The sequence below is a fragment of the Polypterus senegalus genome, chromosome 17, assembly GCF_016835505.1.
Source record: "Polypterus senegalus isolate Bchr_013 chromosome 17, ASM1683550v1, whole genome shotgun sequence".
NCBI classification, from domain to species: Eukaryota; Metazoa; Chordata; class Cladistia; order Polypteriformes; family Polypteridae; genus Polypterus; species Polypterus senegalus.
In genome coordinates, this window is record NC_053170.1 from 1505595 (window position 1) to 1520658 (window position 15064).

The 15064-nt window shown below is 47.4% G+C and overlaps 1 protein-coding gene across 2 annotated transcripts in view; it reads left to right on the forward strand.

Annotated features, from left to right (window-relative positions):
* The window catches only part of fmnl1a (formin-like 1a), a 77687-nt gene extending 63221 nt beyond the window's left edge, over positions 1–14466 (forward strand). Inside the window, exons 21-27 of one of the 2 annotated variants that reach the window (XM_039739446.1) lie at positions 1268–1397; positions 3093–3256; positions 3450–3551; positions 3737–3841; positions 13207–13321; positions 13474–13609; positions 13773–13863. In XM_039739446.1, the coding sequence (XP_039595380.1) occupies positions 1268–1397; positions 3093–3256; positions 3450–3551; positions 3737–3841; positions 13207–13321; positions 13474–13562 (705 nt within the window). In that variant the 3' untranslated portion in view covers positions 13563–13609; positions 13773–13863. Of the gene's footprint in view, positions 1–1267; positions 1398–3092; positions 3257–3449; positions 3552–3736; positions 3842–13206; positions 13322–13473; positions 13610–13772 lie in introns of both variants that reach the window. The other variant, XM_039739445.1, reaches the window with a different exon arrangement.
* Positions 14467–15064: the final 598 nt, after the last annotated feature.

Here is a 15064-nt window from a genome sequence, read left to right on the forward strand (position 1 = left end):
TTAAGGCGCTATATAACCTGACATTCTGTTATGCTTTGTAATGGCTTCTGAACACTGCCTGGAGGTCTTACTGTCCACCACGCTACTCGGCCGCATATTCCAAGTGTCTCTGCTTCTCTGTGTAAAGAAAAACTTTGCAATGTTAGTGCGAAATTTACTCTTCACAAGATTCCAGCAGTGTCCCCCCCGTGTCCTTGATGAACTCATTTTAGAGTCACCGTCTCGATCCACTGCACTAATTCCTTTCATAATGTTAAGCACTTCACTCAAGTCTGCTCTTCATCACTGTGAAGGCTCAGCTCTTTTAATCTTTCTTCTTACCTCATCCCCTGTAGCCCTGTAATCAGCTGATGGCCCACTACCCCAACATCGTCCTATCAAATCTCCTAAAACAACGTCGTTTCCTTTGTGATGGCAACTTGTTCAGGCCCTGAGGCAGAATGGCAGCCACAAATCAGGAAGCTCCCTCAACCAAGAGCTTTATGGACAGGCCAACCCGAGTTGTACAGGAGCCCTGAAACTGATCAAATCTCTCTAATATAAAAAAAAAATCTTGGGAAGAGAGATGAGACGAGACTTTCTCAGAGAGACATTTTTACATCCCGCGAGAGGAGACTTTGTGCCAAGAGAATTAATCAGGCCCAGGGCCGGAAATAAAAGACAAAGAGCAGATGACAAAGTAGAACGTCGTAAAGATTTCAAAAACGTTTGCGTGATACACATGCAGAGCAGGTTAGGGATAATGGAAGTACGGAAATTTGAAAGTCTCAAAAAATTGATAATATAGAGCGCATTAGCACAAACAAACGGAAATTATTACTACTTGGTGAAATGATAGAGATGGTGAAAAGAGATTGAATACATTGTTCAGATTTAACCTTTAAGTCAGAGACTTGTAGATCGTCTAATTCGTGTTGCCATCAGGGATAAGTAGTGTTTCTTCCCAATGAAGAGGCGTATCCGCGAGAACATAAAAGATTTGTTGTTTGGTGAAAATGAAATCCAGCGGGACAAGACTTTGGAAAAAACATCTAAAACATTTACAACCACGCCCACACACGGCTCAATCACTTCTCATTTGTGTGAATGCTATGGTGCTCCATCAAACGGCAGGTCATTTCGCCATCACTTCAGCTCGCTCACTCAAATGTGCGACGATGGCAGCTAACAACTGACCACCTACCTCCCTTTCTCCCTCCCTTGTGCTCGATGCCCCTGCCTTTCTGTTTTGGCGTTGACTTGACTGTTGTTTCTTTTCTCCACACAGCTGATGGAGACAAAATCGACAGACCGCAAACAGACGCTCATGCATTACATCGTTGGCATCATTCAGGAGAAGTACCCAGAGCTGACGGCGTACCAGTCGGAGCTGCACTTCCTGGACAAGGCAGCGTCAGGTGTGCCCTTCATCCTAATGCTCACTCTCTGCCTTCAATTCTTTCATTTCTAGGCACTTTTTGTTTTGTAGTCTTCTGTCTTTTCTTTTACTATCCGTAAAGCACTTTGAGCTTCACTTGTGCATAAAAACGGGAAATGGAAATAAACGCTTTTCAGTCTGCCATACTGAGCAAAGATGTCAGTATATCTGCTGGGTATCCCCTGAACCAGGCAGGCCAAGGGTGGACATACATCAGGAGATTTTAGCCCAACTTGTGAGCACTTGAGGGGCTTTTCAAATTAGCACAAAAAATCATCAAATATGATAAAGTCACTCGTCACAAGGTGCTGGCCTGATCAGAGAGACTTGTGTGCTCCAAATGGTTTTCTGACGGATCACAAAACCTCAGGCAACGTCAGCTGGAGTTTGTCAGACGTGAGAAGTCATGGAAGCCAATTCTGTGTTTCAGTTCTCACTGACCAATGAAGAAGAAAATCTAATCATTATAAATGTCTGTGGATGTGTGAGGTGGACATATTATTTGAGTTATGGAAAGATGACCATCCACTGTATGGCATTTCTTGGTGAAATTGGATGATTAGGTCTTCACAGAAGACAAACCCAGCAGCTAGAAACGATTGGTAGCTCTGCATGTTTGTACTTTTAACAGATCGGCATAACATGGGCCACTAATTATAAAATACAGCCTAATCCAGAGAACACAGAGAATGAGCGAGTTACAGAACTGTAAAAATGGAAATACAGAAGAAAGTCAATTCAACCTTCACAGAGTCAAATTGCATGGGAGCCATAAAGTCTCACTTCACAGCTGTGTCAGGTTGTCTTTGTGGACCTGGAGAAAGCAGATGACAGGGGGGCCTTGAGAGGAGCTGTGGTATTGTATGAGGAAGTCGGGAGTGGCAGAGAAGTTCATAAGAGTAGTACAGGATATGTATGACGGGAGTGTGACCGTGGTGAGGTCTGCGGTAGGAGTGACGGAGATGGGATTACATCAGGGATCGGCTCTGAGCCCCCTTCTTATCTCCAATGGTGATGGAGAGGCTGACAGACGAGATGAGACAGGAGTCCCCATGGACTGTGATGTCTGCTGAGTTGACATTGTGATCTGCAGGTGGAGGAGACCCTGGAGGGGTGAAGAGGAATGAAGGTCAGTAGGACCACCACAACAGAATACAAGTGTGTGAATGAGAGGGAGGTCAGTGTTTGTACTTTTACCACTAATTATAAAATACGGCCTAATCCAGAGAACAGTGAGAATAAGCGAGTTACATGCTGTAGCTGTAATAACAGAAATACAGAAGAATGTCAATTCAATCTTAGTGTCAAACTGCGTGGGAGGCGCAACTGTGTCAGGTTGTTCAAAAGGCCTTTAGCGCGTAAAATCATATTGCATACGAGTCCTTCCAATTAGCTAAAATGTGAGCGCGCAAATAAATTCCCAATCAAAAGATGTGAGAAAACCACCAAGTGTACACCTGCCCCAAGACCACAGGCGGACCACCAGGCCTCCTCGGTGTTTGGTGATGCTCTTATAGGTGAAGGGCTCATCAACCTACTTGCACCTCCACTTCTAGCACCCAGGAGTACAACCAGAGATCTTATTACTTAGCCTGACCCGAAGGCCATATTTTCTGCGTCTTTTCCCTGAATACCCTTGACGAGCAAACTCTGGCTGACCTTCTCACCCCTGCAGTCTCCCTGGACAGCGTCCTTCAAGACATTCGCACTCTTCAGCGAGGCATGGAGATGACTCGAAAGGAGTTCATGGTGCAGGATGACAGCGTGGTGCTCAAGGACTTTCTGAAGACAAATAATGAGATTCTGGATGCTCTGCAGGCTGACGGCAAAACAGCACAGGTCAGACAATCTCTTTTTATTCAATGTGGGGGGATGACAGATTTGACACCTGTAGACCTCCGGTCCCCTTCACCCTTCTTGGGTGGTGGAAGGAGGGTACTTTGTGTCAAGGAAACATTTGCTTTTTGGTCGCATGCTGAAAGGAATTATATAAAGACAGGCCCTTACTAATATGGACTTTTCACTTCCCTAGGAGGCTTATGATTCAGTCATTGAATACTTTGGAGAGAACTCAAAGACAACTCCTCCATCCACTTTCTTCCCAATATTTGTGCGTTTCAACAAAGCATTTAAGGTAAGGACTTAAACAAGACTAAGAAGCAAAAAGCCAAAAGTGGGAAGATGGCGGTAGAATATAACAGACAGGCGAGCCACACGTGGCTGTCACTTGTCACTTATAAGTAACTAACATTGTTGCAAAAGTGAAATAGCAATGTGGCTCCCAAAAGGTAAAAATGACCCATCTGCTTGTGCCCCCAGCAAGCTGAGCAGGAAAACGAGCAGCGGAAGAGGCAGGAGGCCATGGTCAATGAAGTAGTCGAAGCCCCCAGCACTCCAGCAAAGAAGGAGCCGCTGGGACAGAAGGTAAGGATCTGCTGTGGTGCTAATGTCTCGATCATCCATCCCAGCCCTGCAGGTCTAATAGGGTGGTGATGCAGAGTGGCAAACCACCCCACCAACCTGTCTTCCTTACCTTCTCCAAAGGTCTTTGGAAGGGGCGATCTGTAGCTCTGCTTCCTTACTATCCACTCCACTACTTCTCTGTAGTTTTACAATCATTCTGAGACCATCTTTACTATGAAAGACCCTGCAAGAAAAGAGAAGAGCAGATTTGTATCTTGGTGAACAGGGCTGTGATAAAGAATACTAGACGTGACTTCTTAAATCAGTTTGTGATATAAACACAAACCATCTTGAAACTGAAATAGGGGTCACAATGTCAGGGTCACTTAACTGCCTTCCTGAACAAAGAAAACTCTGCAGAGGACACAAGCGTAGTGGGCCTCGTTACTAATAATGATGTGTCTTCCAATCAAAGACAAGTGGGCCGCCTTGTAGAATGGTTTACTTAGAACAACGCGATGCTCTTCAGATACCGGAAATGAGGATTGACTTCTGCCGACAGGTCACTAACTGTCCACCTCTGCAAATGAACGGCCTGACTGTGTCTGTGTGTTCAGTCGTTTCAATTCCTGGGGACTACTTTCACTAGCACATTAAAATGAGACAAGCACATCACCTCCATCATCCAGAAAGACAGGCATAGAATATTCTTCCTTTGCCAGCTTAGGAAGCTTGGCTTATTCATGGCGTAAATTGGTCCATTTTTTACTTGGCCATCATTGAGAGTATTGTGACCTCCTCCATCGCCGTTTGGTTGCAGCGGGTGATGTGTACAGCAGAGTAAATCATTGGCTGTTGTCTCCCACCATTAAAAGATCTGTTCATCGCCAGAGCAAAACATCAGGAGTGCTCTCCCCTCGACTTTCTTGTATACTCAAATATGGGGATGGATATTTGAGGAGTAAACCGCAAGAGAATGGTTATATTTTTATATCATGTATACTAAAGAACCATCAATAACAAATCAAAACAAATGACTAATATATTGAACAATTATTATAAAAGTAAAGTAGAATAAATCAGACTCTGCAGATGCATAAATAAAAAAGTACCACTTCTGGTTAGCGGAAATAGTTCAAAAGTTGATACCATCCATCCATCCTCTTCCGCTTATCCGATGTCGGGTCGCGGGGGCAGCAGCTTGAGCAGAGAGGCCCAGACTTCCCTCTCCCCGGCCACTTCTTCCGGGAGAATCCCAAGGCGTTCCCAGGCCAGCCGGGGCCTCCTCCCAGTTGGATGTGCCCAGAACACCTCACCAGGGAGGCATCCGGGAGGCACCCTGATCAGATGCCCGAGCCACCTCATCTGACTCGTCTCAATGCGTAGGAGCAGCGGCTCTACTCTGAGCTTCTCACCCGATCTTTAAGGGAAAGCCCAGACACCCTGCGGGGGAAACTCATTTCAGCCGCTTGTATTCGCGATCTCGTTCTTTCGGTCACTACCCATAGCTCATGACCATAGGTGAGGGTAGGAGCGTAGATCGACTGGTAAATTGAGAACTTTGCCTTACGGCTCAGCTCCTTTTTTACCACGACAGACCGATGCAGAGCCCTCATCACTGCGGATGCCGCACCGATCCGCCTGCCGATCTCACGCTCCATTCTTCCCTCGCTCGTGAACAAGACCCCGAGATACTTGAACTCCTCCACTTGGGGCAGGATCTCGAGAGGGCACTCCACCCTTTTCCGGCTGAGGACCATGGTCTAGGATTTGGAGGTGCTGATTCTCATCCCAGCCGCTTCACACTCAGCTGCAAACCACTCCAGAGAGAGCTGAAGATCACGGCCTGATGAAGCAAACAGGACAACATCATCTGCAAAAAGCAGTGACCCAATCCTGAGTCCACCAAACCGGACCCCCTCAACACCCTGGCTGTGCCTAGAAATTCTGTCCATAAAAGTTATGAACAGAATCGGTGACAAAGGGCAGCCCTGGCGGAGTCCAACTCTCACTGGAAACGGGCTCGACTTACTGCGGCAATGCGGACCAAGCTCTGACACCGGTTGTACAGGGACCGAACAGCTCTTATCAGGGGGTCCGGTACCCTATACTCCCGGAGCACCCCCCACAGGATTCCCCATCTTTTCCAAGTCCACAAAACACATGTAGACTGGTCGGGCAAACTCCCATGCACCCTCCAGAACTCTGCTAAGGGTGTAGAGCTGGTCCACTGTTCCGCGCCAGGACGAAAACCACACTATTCCTCCTGAGTCTGAGGTTCGACTATCCGACGGACCCTCCTCTCCAGAACCCCCGAATAGACTTTTCCAGGGAGGCTGAGAAGTGTGATCCCTCTATAGTTGTAAGACATCCTCCGGCCCCCCTTTTTAAAGAGGGGGACCACCACCCCGGTCTGCCAATCCATAGGCACTGTTCCCGATGTCCATGTGATGTTGCAGAGATGTGTCAACGAAGACAGTCCTACAACATCCAGAGCCTTGAGGAACTCCGGGCGTATCTTTTTGACCACCTCGGTGACCTCAGTCCCAGAGATGGGAGAGCCCACCTCAGAGTCCCCAGGCTCTGCTTCCTCATTGGAAGGCATGTTAGTGGGATTGAGGAGGTCTTCGAAGTACTCTTCCCACCAACCCACAACGTCCCGAGTCAAGGTCAGCAGCGCACCATCCCCACCATATACGGTGTTGACACTGCACTGCTTCCCCCTCCTGAGACGCCGGACGGTGGACCAGAATCTCCTCGAAGCCGTCCGAAAGTCGTTCTCCATGGCCTCTCCAAACTCCTCCCATGCCCGAGTTTTTGCCTCAGCAACCACCGAAGCCGCATTCCGCTTGGCCTGCTGGTACCTATCAGCTGCCTCCAGAGACCAACAGAACAAAAAGGTCCTATAGGACTACTTCTTCAGCTTGACGGCATCCCTCACCGCCGGTGTCCACCAACGGGTTCAGGGATTGGTGCCACAACAGGCACCGACCACCTTACGGCCACAGCTCCGGTCAGCCGCCTCAACAATAGAGGCACGGAACATGGCCCATTCGGACTCAATGTCCCCCACCTGAATGAATGTGTGTGTGAATGGGTGAATGACTGTTGTGTTGTAAAGCGCCTAGGGGGGTTCTTGAACTCTAGTAGGCGCTATATCAAATACAGGCCATTTACCACCTCCCTCGGGACGTGGTTGAAGTTCTGCCGAAGGTGGGAGTTGAAGCTACTTCTGACAGGGGCCTCTGCCAGCCGTTCCCAGCAGACCCTCACAACATGTTTGGGCCTACCTGGTCTGACCGGCATCTTCCCCCACCATCGAAGCCAACTCACCACCAGGTGGTGATCAGTTGACAGCTCCGCCCCTCTCTTCACCCAAGTGTTCAAGACATATGGCCGCAAGTCCGACGACACGACCACAAAGTCGATCATCGACCTGAGGCCTAGGGTGTCCTGGTGCCAAGTGCACATATGAACACACCTATGCTTGAACATGGTGTTCGTTATGGACAATCCGTGACGAGCACAGAAGTCCAATAACAAAACACCGCTCGGGTTCAGATCGAGGGTCCATTCCTCCCAATCACGCCCTTCCAGGTCTCACTATCATTGCCCACGTGAGCATTGAAGTCTCCTAGCAAAACGAGGGAATCCCCAGAAGGTACACCCTCTAGCACCTCCTGCAGGGACTCCAAAAAAGGGTGGATACTCCATAAACAACAGTCAGGACCCTTCCCGATACACCCGAAGGCGGAGGGAGGTAACCCTCTCATCCACCAGGGTAAACCCCAATGAACAGGCTCCAAGTCAGGGGGCAATAAGTATGCCCACACCTGCTCGGAGCCTCTCACTGGGGGCAACTCCAGAGTGGTAGAGAGTCCAGCCCCTCTCAAGGAGATTGGTTCCAGAGTCCAAGCTGTGCGTCGAGGTGAGTCCGACTATATCTAGCCGGAACCTCTCGACCTCGCGCACTAGCTCAGGCTCCTTCCCCTTCAGAGAGGTGACATTCCACGTCCCAAGAGCCAGTTTCTGTAGCCGAGGATCAGACCACCAAGCTCCCCGCCTTCGGCCACCACCCAACTCACACTGCACCCGACCTCCTTGACCCCTCCCATAGGTGGTGAGCCCATGGGGAGGAGGACCCACGTTACCTCTTCGGGCTGTGCCCGGCCCGGCCACTAGGTGCTCGCCATCAAGCCCCACCTCCAGGCCTGGCTCCAGAGGGGGGCCCCGGTGACCCGCGTCTGGGCAAGGGAAAACGTCGTCCAAAGTTTTCGCTCATCATTGGAGGTCTATTGAACCGATCTTTGTCTCATCCCTCACCTAGGACCAGTTTGCCTTGGGTGACCCTACCAGGGGCATAAAGCCCCAGACAACAGAGATCCTAGGATCAATGGGACACGCAAACCCCTCCACCACGATAAGGTGACGGTTCAAGGAGGGGTCAAAAGTTGATACTTGTATGCAAAATCTGGTTGGCCTATGTGAAAGTGTACTCAAGTTATCATGTTTACATATATACACACAGGCAGGTAGAATTCCAAAAATGGTATTTTTGGGAGGTCTAAAACATTCGTCAAAATCTCGAAATCAAATTTTTAGACGATTACAATATTTTCCCTACAAGAAAGTAAATCAGACTCAGGAAGGTCGAAAACATCGAGATTCATTAAATCTTGAAATCAAATTTTTGGACGATTACAATTCTTTCCCTACAAGAAAGTAGTACTAGGTTGTTGTACCGTGTTAGCCATCGTGAATGTAATGAGAAGTCAAACAAAATGACACCTTTTGAAAGTAAATCGAATTCAGGGAGGTCTAAAACATCGAGATTCATCAAAATCTTGAGGTCGAATTTTTGGATGATTACAATACTTTGCCAATTCTTTGTATATGAGCAAAGTAAAAAGAGAACAGGAAAGATTGCAGCTGACTCCAGCCACCCCAGCAGACATCTGTACATTAAATTGTCATCACAGAGGAGGCGCAGGTCTACCGTGACCCAAACTGCACACCATCTCTGCAGCATCTTACCTCAAAATACTCAAATCCTAAATAAACTTAAATAGGGTTCCTCCGGACAGTTTTCACAGCATATAACCAACCGGTAACTGTGCTGTTTGTCTATTTGTAATTACTTCATACTAGTTCAACTTGTACCATTTGATATTGATAGATAGATAGATAGATAGATAGATAGATAGATAGATAGATAGATAGATAGATAGTGTGGACGTGGCCCGGACACAGACAGGCAGACATGTTGTAAATCACCACCACACGTTTATTTTACAACTATTTACACAATAAAGTCAGTGCACACACACAAACTCCCACACAGTCCTGGCCACACAATGCCTTCTCTTTGGGCCGCCTCCACTCTCCTCTCTTGCTTTGTCCTGCTTCCACCCAACTCCAGCCTCGAATGAAGGGAGACGGCCCCTTTTATTGCATCCCGGATGGGCTCCAGGTGTTTCCCGGCACTCCTCCCTGGACACGCCCCAGTGTGGCAGAAGTGCCGGCTGTTCTCCCGGAAGCTCTCCGGGTGTCCCTGCTCCTCTTCCCCCCAGCACTTCCTGGTGTGGCGGAAGAGCTGAGGTCCAGGGTCTCCAAGACATTGGGGTGCCCCCTGGCGGTGACCACGGGTCCCTACAGGGTTGGGCTTCCAAGCCCTCCAAAGCAACCAGGATGGCGGCCCCCATGTGATCCAGGGCGGGCATAGACCCTCTTCCGGTCCCTCAAGGCGTCCCAGCCGGGTCGTTACCCCAGGTATCCCTGACAATAGATAGATAGATAGATAGATAGATAGATAGATAGATAGATAGATAGATAGATAGATAGAGTGAAAGGCACTATATAATAGATAGATAGATAGACAATAACTTTGTGTAATGTTAACGTTTACCCCCCGAGTCACATAGTGTGGGGTCTCCTCAGTCTGTCAGTGAGCAGGATGGTGACAGCAGTCTGTCGCTGAAGCTGCTCCTCAGTCTGGTGATGATCCTGTTCAGTGGATTCTCCATGATTGACAGGAGTCTGCTCAGTGCCCGTCGCTCTGCCACGGATGTCAGACTGTCCAGCTCCGTGCCTACAATAGAGCCTGCCTGCCTTCCTCACCAACAACAATTACTTTGTATAGTTTTTCTATTTATTTGACAGTACTATTGAAGTCTGTAAATGTTTCTGGATACCTGTCTGCACAGTGTCAGGTTAATGGTGGGTTGAAATTATGTTGTCTTGAGTTGGTATTGTCTTGTACTCCATGTGTTTGCACCTAACCAAAGTCAATTCTGGTATGTTTCATGTGCTAGCAATAAAGTGATTCTGATTCTGAATGAATTGAGTCGGAAGGTCTCTTTAATTTAGGGAGGTTATTCCAAAGTCTGAGAGCTATAACTCTGAGGGCTCAGTCACCCATAGAGCACAGGTTAGCTTGGAAGAACTGGTGGATCTAAGGGAGTGAACAGGAGCTGTGGTATTGTATGAGGAAGTTGGGATGGCAGAGAAGTATGTAAGAGTGGTACAGGATATGTAGAAGGGAAGTGTGACCGTGGTGAGGTCTGCAATGGGAGTGACGGAGGTGGGATTACATCAGGGATCGGCTCTGAGCCCTTTCTTATCTCCAATGGTGATGGACAGGCTGACAGACGAGATGAGACAGGAGTCCCCATGGACTGCGATGTCTGCTGAGTTGACATTGTGATCTGTAGTGATAGTAAGGAGCAGGTTGAGGAGACCCTGGAGAAGTGGAGATATGAGAGGAGAGGAGTGAAGGTCAGTAGGACCACCAAGACAGAATACATGTGTGTGAATGAGAGGGAGGTCAGCGGAATGGTGAGGATGAGGGGAGTAGAGTTGGTGAAGGGAGATGAGTTTAAATACTTGGGATCAACAGTACAGAGTAATGAGGATTGTGGAAGAGAAGTGAAGAAGAGAGTGCAGGCAGGATGGAGAAGAGTGTCAGGAGTGATTAGTGACAGACTATCTAACTGGTAGACACTTTTCAGTGACTTTAAATTCCTCTTTTTCGTCTACTGCTCCTCTTAAATGTGGTGGTCCTCAGGGATCCATTTTGGGTCCTGTTTTATTCTCTACATACCTTCACCCTAGTGGAGCTCTTTTTAGGAAGTTTGAACATTTCTTTCCACTGCTATGCTGATGACACTCAGGTTTATATTCCCGTCTGCAACTCTGCAATGAATCAACTCCACGACTGTCTTTCTGAACTAAGATCCTGGATGGCTAATAATTTTCTTGATCTGAATCAACATAAAATGGAGGTGCTTATCGTGGGTCCACCAGCTAAAGCCAAATTGGTCTCAGACTTCTCGGCTCTTTCTCTGTTAGTTTTCGAATTGATTTTCAAATCTTGTTGCTTGTTTAATAATTCTTTACATGGGTTTGCTCCTGCCTATTTATCTGAATTGTGTGCTTTACACCAGCCGTCCAGAGTGCTTAGATCTTCTGGTCAGTTGTCTCCTGTTGTCCCTCGTACTGAGTGTCACACTAAGGGGGGCAGACAGGACTGTGGCACCTCATCTGTGGGACATAAAGGAGTCGTCTACAATTCAAAACGAGATTAAAGACGCATTTCTAGTCACTTGCAATCCGTGACCTTCAGTAATACTGATGGCTTCCTCATTGTGATTATATAACATCACTTCTATTTATTATGTATTTTATTTATGTTCTTATATTTTATTTCTATTTATGTTATTTGTGGGTGGCACAGTGGCGCAGTGGTAGCGCTGCTGCCTCGCAGTTAGGAGCCCCGGGTTCGCTTCCCGGCCCTCCCTGTGTGGAGTTTGCATGTTCTCCCCGTGTCTGCGTGGGTTTCCTCCCACAATCCAAAGACATGCAGGTTAGGTGGATTGGCGATTCTAAATTGGCCCTAGTGTGTGGGTGTGTTTGTGTGTGTCCTGCGGTGGGTTGGCACCCTGCCCGGGATTGGTTTGTGCCCTGTGTTGGCTGGGATTGGCTCCAGCAGACCCCCGTGACCCTGTGTTCGGATTCAGCGGGTTGGAAAATGGATGGATGTTATTTGTTTGTTCCTTTTATTCTGTTATTGTAAAGCACTGTGGTCACAGCATCCCTATGTTGTTTCAAATGTGCTCTATAAATAAATTGACATTGACTATGGGATGTCTGAAAAAGGTGAATTCTGCTGTGCATCTTTAATCTCTTTAGCAATACATGGAGCCGTTTACTTCTGTTTTGTAACATGTGAAGCATTTTCTGCCATTTGTTTCTTTAGTGGTTACTAGGGGGCTTCTCCCCCTGCTTGCTTTGCTCGCCAACGCCGACCCCGACCTGTGCTGCATGCCAGCCACTTCACGTCTCTGCTGCTCGCGTGTGGATTTCACTTTCACCAAATACAACTCTTTTCATTCTCGCGGATACGCCTCTTCATGGTTTAGAAACAATACTTTTCCCTGATGACAACACAAATTAGACGATCTACAAGACTTAAAGTTTAAATCCAAACAATATATTCGATCTCTTTTCACTGTTCTGTTATTTCACCGAGTAATAATTTCCAGGTGCTAATGCGCTCTATACTATCAGTTTTTTGAGACTTTAAAATTTTTGTACTTCCGTTATCTCACGTTATGCCAACGTTTTTGAATTCTTTACGACATTCTACTTTGTCATCTACTCTTTGTCTTTTATTTCCAGCCCTGGGCCTGGTTAAATCTCTTGGCACAAGGTCTCGCGGGACGTGAAAGTGTCTCTCTGAAAAAGTCTCATCTTGTCCTAGGATTTGTTTTATTATAATAGAGAGGTAATGCTGGGTTTTTACAGCGTTTACCGCAGTTCTGGTGCTGGCGTCTGTCGGCAGCCCCATTAGCCACACCATTGCATCGCTCTATGCAGGACAAGAGCATGTGTATGTTACTATTAAGAAAAATAAAACTATACAAATGTTTAGTGTTAGTTAGAGGAAAGGAAATCAAGTTTGTTTGAGGACGTTTTGCTTGTTTATTTGACTTTGGCTTTGTGTTTAGAGGTTAGATATTACGTGTTGGTTTGATTGTTCCCCCCCATTTCCTGAACCCTGTCCATTTATAACACTATGGATTTGCCAGCTTCTTTTGCTACCTCCATTTTCCAGCCACCCAAACTGGCCAGTAAAATGACCAGATTCAATTGTGAACGGCCTTCCTTATCTGGTGTTCGTAACACTGGCTGGCAAAATGGCGATGTTGTAAAATGGAGAAGCTGGACTTGAGGAAGTCATAACAGAAGAAAAAGGAGGCTGTGCACTTGAAAATGCTGACCCAGTGGTTGGGCTCGTTATATTTTATTAGTGCCTTTGATAATAAATGCCATCCCAAAGCTCCTTTTGCTAACTGACCACTCTGGGCGACTCCGCTGTCTCTCCGCAGTCCCCCAAAGTCAAGCTGCAGCAGATGGACCTGATTGCTGAATTGAAGAAGCGACAGGTAAAGGAGCCGCTCATGAGGGAGGGCAAAGACGGAGCCATCGAAGACATCATCACAGGTAAGTCAGGTTTGTCTTTCTCGCTCTCTGATGGCCTGTTGACCATACCTTCTGACCAGTGAATCTCTCTCGCTCTCTTCCTGTCCCGGCTCATTCTGTACCCCATTCATGTAAACCTCCCACCTCCATCACACACACCCACCTCCCCACAGCCCTGAAGATGGTGCCGTTCACAGCTCGCACTGGGAAGCGCTCCTCAAGGCTCTTGTGTGAATCCTGCAGCGACGACAGCCCCTCGTAGTGCCCACTTCTCTCTCTCAATCTAACTCTTTATCTCTTGCTGTGCAGGTGAACCTTTTCTTGTTACATTTCAAGACTTGTGCCATTCTTGCTATATAAAATTCGAACCTGGCACATGTCTTTTTTAAAAGGTTGCTTGTAAAGAGTTCTCTTTGCCATTCCTCTACCCGACATGAAGACACGTTCACTTTCTGCCTCTTCCCTTTTACAGATCTGCGTAATCAGCCATATAGACGGGCTGACATCACCCGTCGCAGTGCAAAGAAGCGAACCAACGGACAGCAGCTACAAGTCTCGTCAGACATCTCCTTATAGCCCCCCACCCCACCCCCTCATCCACTGCTGCACCAACACCAGCCAGGACCACCGGAGATGTCCGCATCGCTCTTAGTGCACGCTCAGTGCAGGCTAATGGAGAAGACCAACGTGGACTGGCGCATTTCGAGCAGATTTGTTCCCCCCAAAGCATGAGGAGTGCTGGGTCACAAACCAAAGATGGGGCTTCTGAAGGTTTTAAAGTAGGATACCCGACATGGCTGACATGTACAAACCCTTCACTCTGCAAAAAATACAAGGGATGTACCTCCTGGTGACGGTTAACTTGCGGCGTCTCCTTGGGGTAGCCACAGGAAGGAAGGACGGGCGGACATGCAGGCACCTGCAGAGACCGGACAGAGCCAAGGGAATGAACTCTGGCACAGAATGGCGGCACCTCTTCTCTCACAGTTACCCTGCTTATCAGCCCGCGCTGTACATGATGTCAGACTTCAGGGCCTACCATAAAGCAACAGGGGCAAGTTTGTACATAACAGAAAACTAGTCTTATTTTTGAAATAGCCCCCCTCTCAGCTGACTGTTAGATTGAAACCGAGTTTACTTACCTAATAAAGACTTTTTATATGTTCCACATTGTCATCATTGTATTCATTTTGCTTTCTTCACTTCCGACCCTGTGGCTTCTCCATTCCACCCAGGAGTACAAAGCTTGAACAGCAGTCACGCTCGACATCTGCCTCCATGATGAGTTTCATACTAGTCACCTCCTGTCTGGGAAGAAAAGAAGAAGTTTCAGTATTACAAAAATCCAAAGTAGTACTAGGGTGTTGTACTGTGTTAGCCGTTCTGAATTTGAACAATCGAGACGAGCACAGGCCATTCAGCCCACCAAAGCTCGCCAGTCCTCTCCACTTATTTCTTCCAAAAATAACATCAAGTCGAGTTTTGAAAGTCCCTACAGTCCTCCAGTCCACCACACTACTTGGTCGCTTATTCCAAATGTCTACCGTTCTTTGTGTAAAGACAAACTTCCTAATGTTTGTGTGAAATTTCCCCTTCACAAGTTTCCATCTGTGTCCCCGTGTTCTTGATGAACTCATTTTAAAGTCACCGTCTCGATCCACTGGACTGATGCCCTTCATCATTTTAAACACTTCAGTCAGTCAGGTCTCCTCTTCATCTCTTTAAAGGCTCAGCTCTTTTAATCTTTCCTCATCACTCATCCCC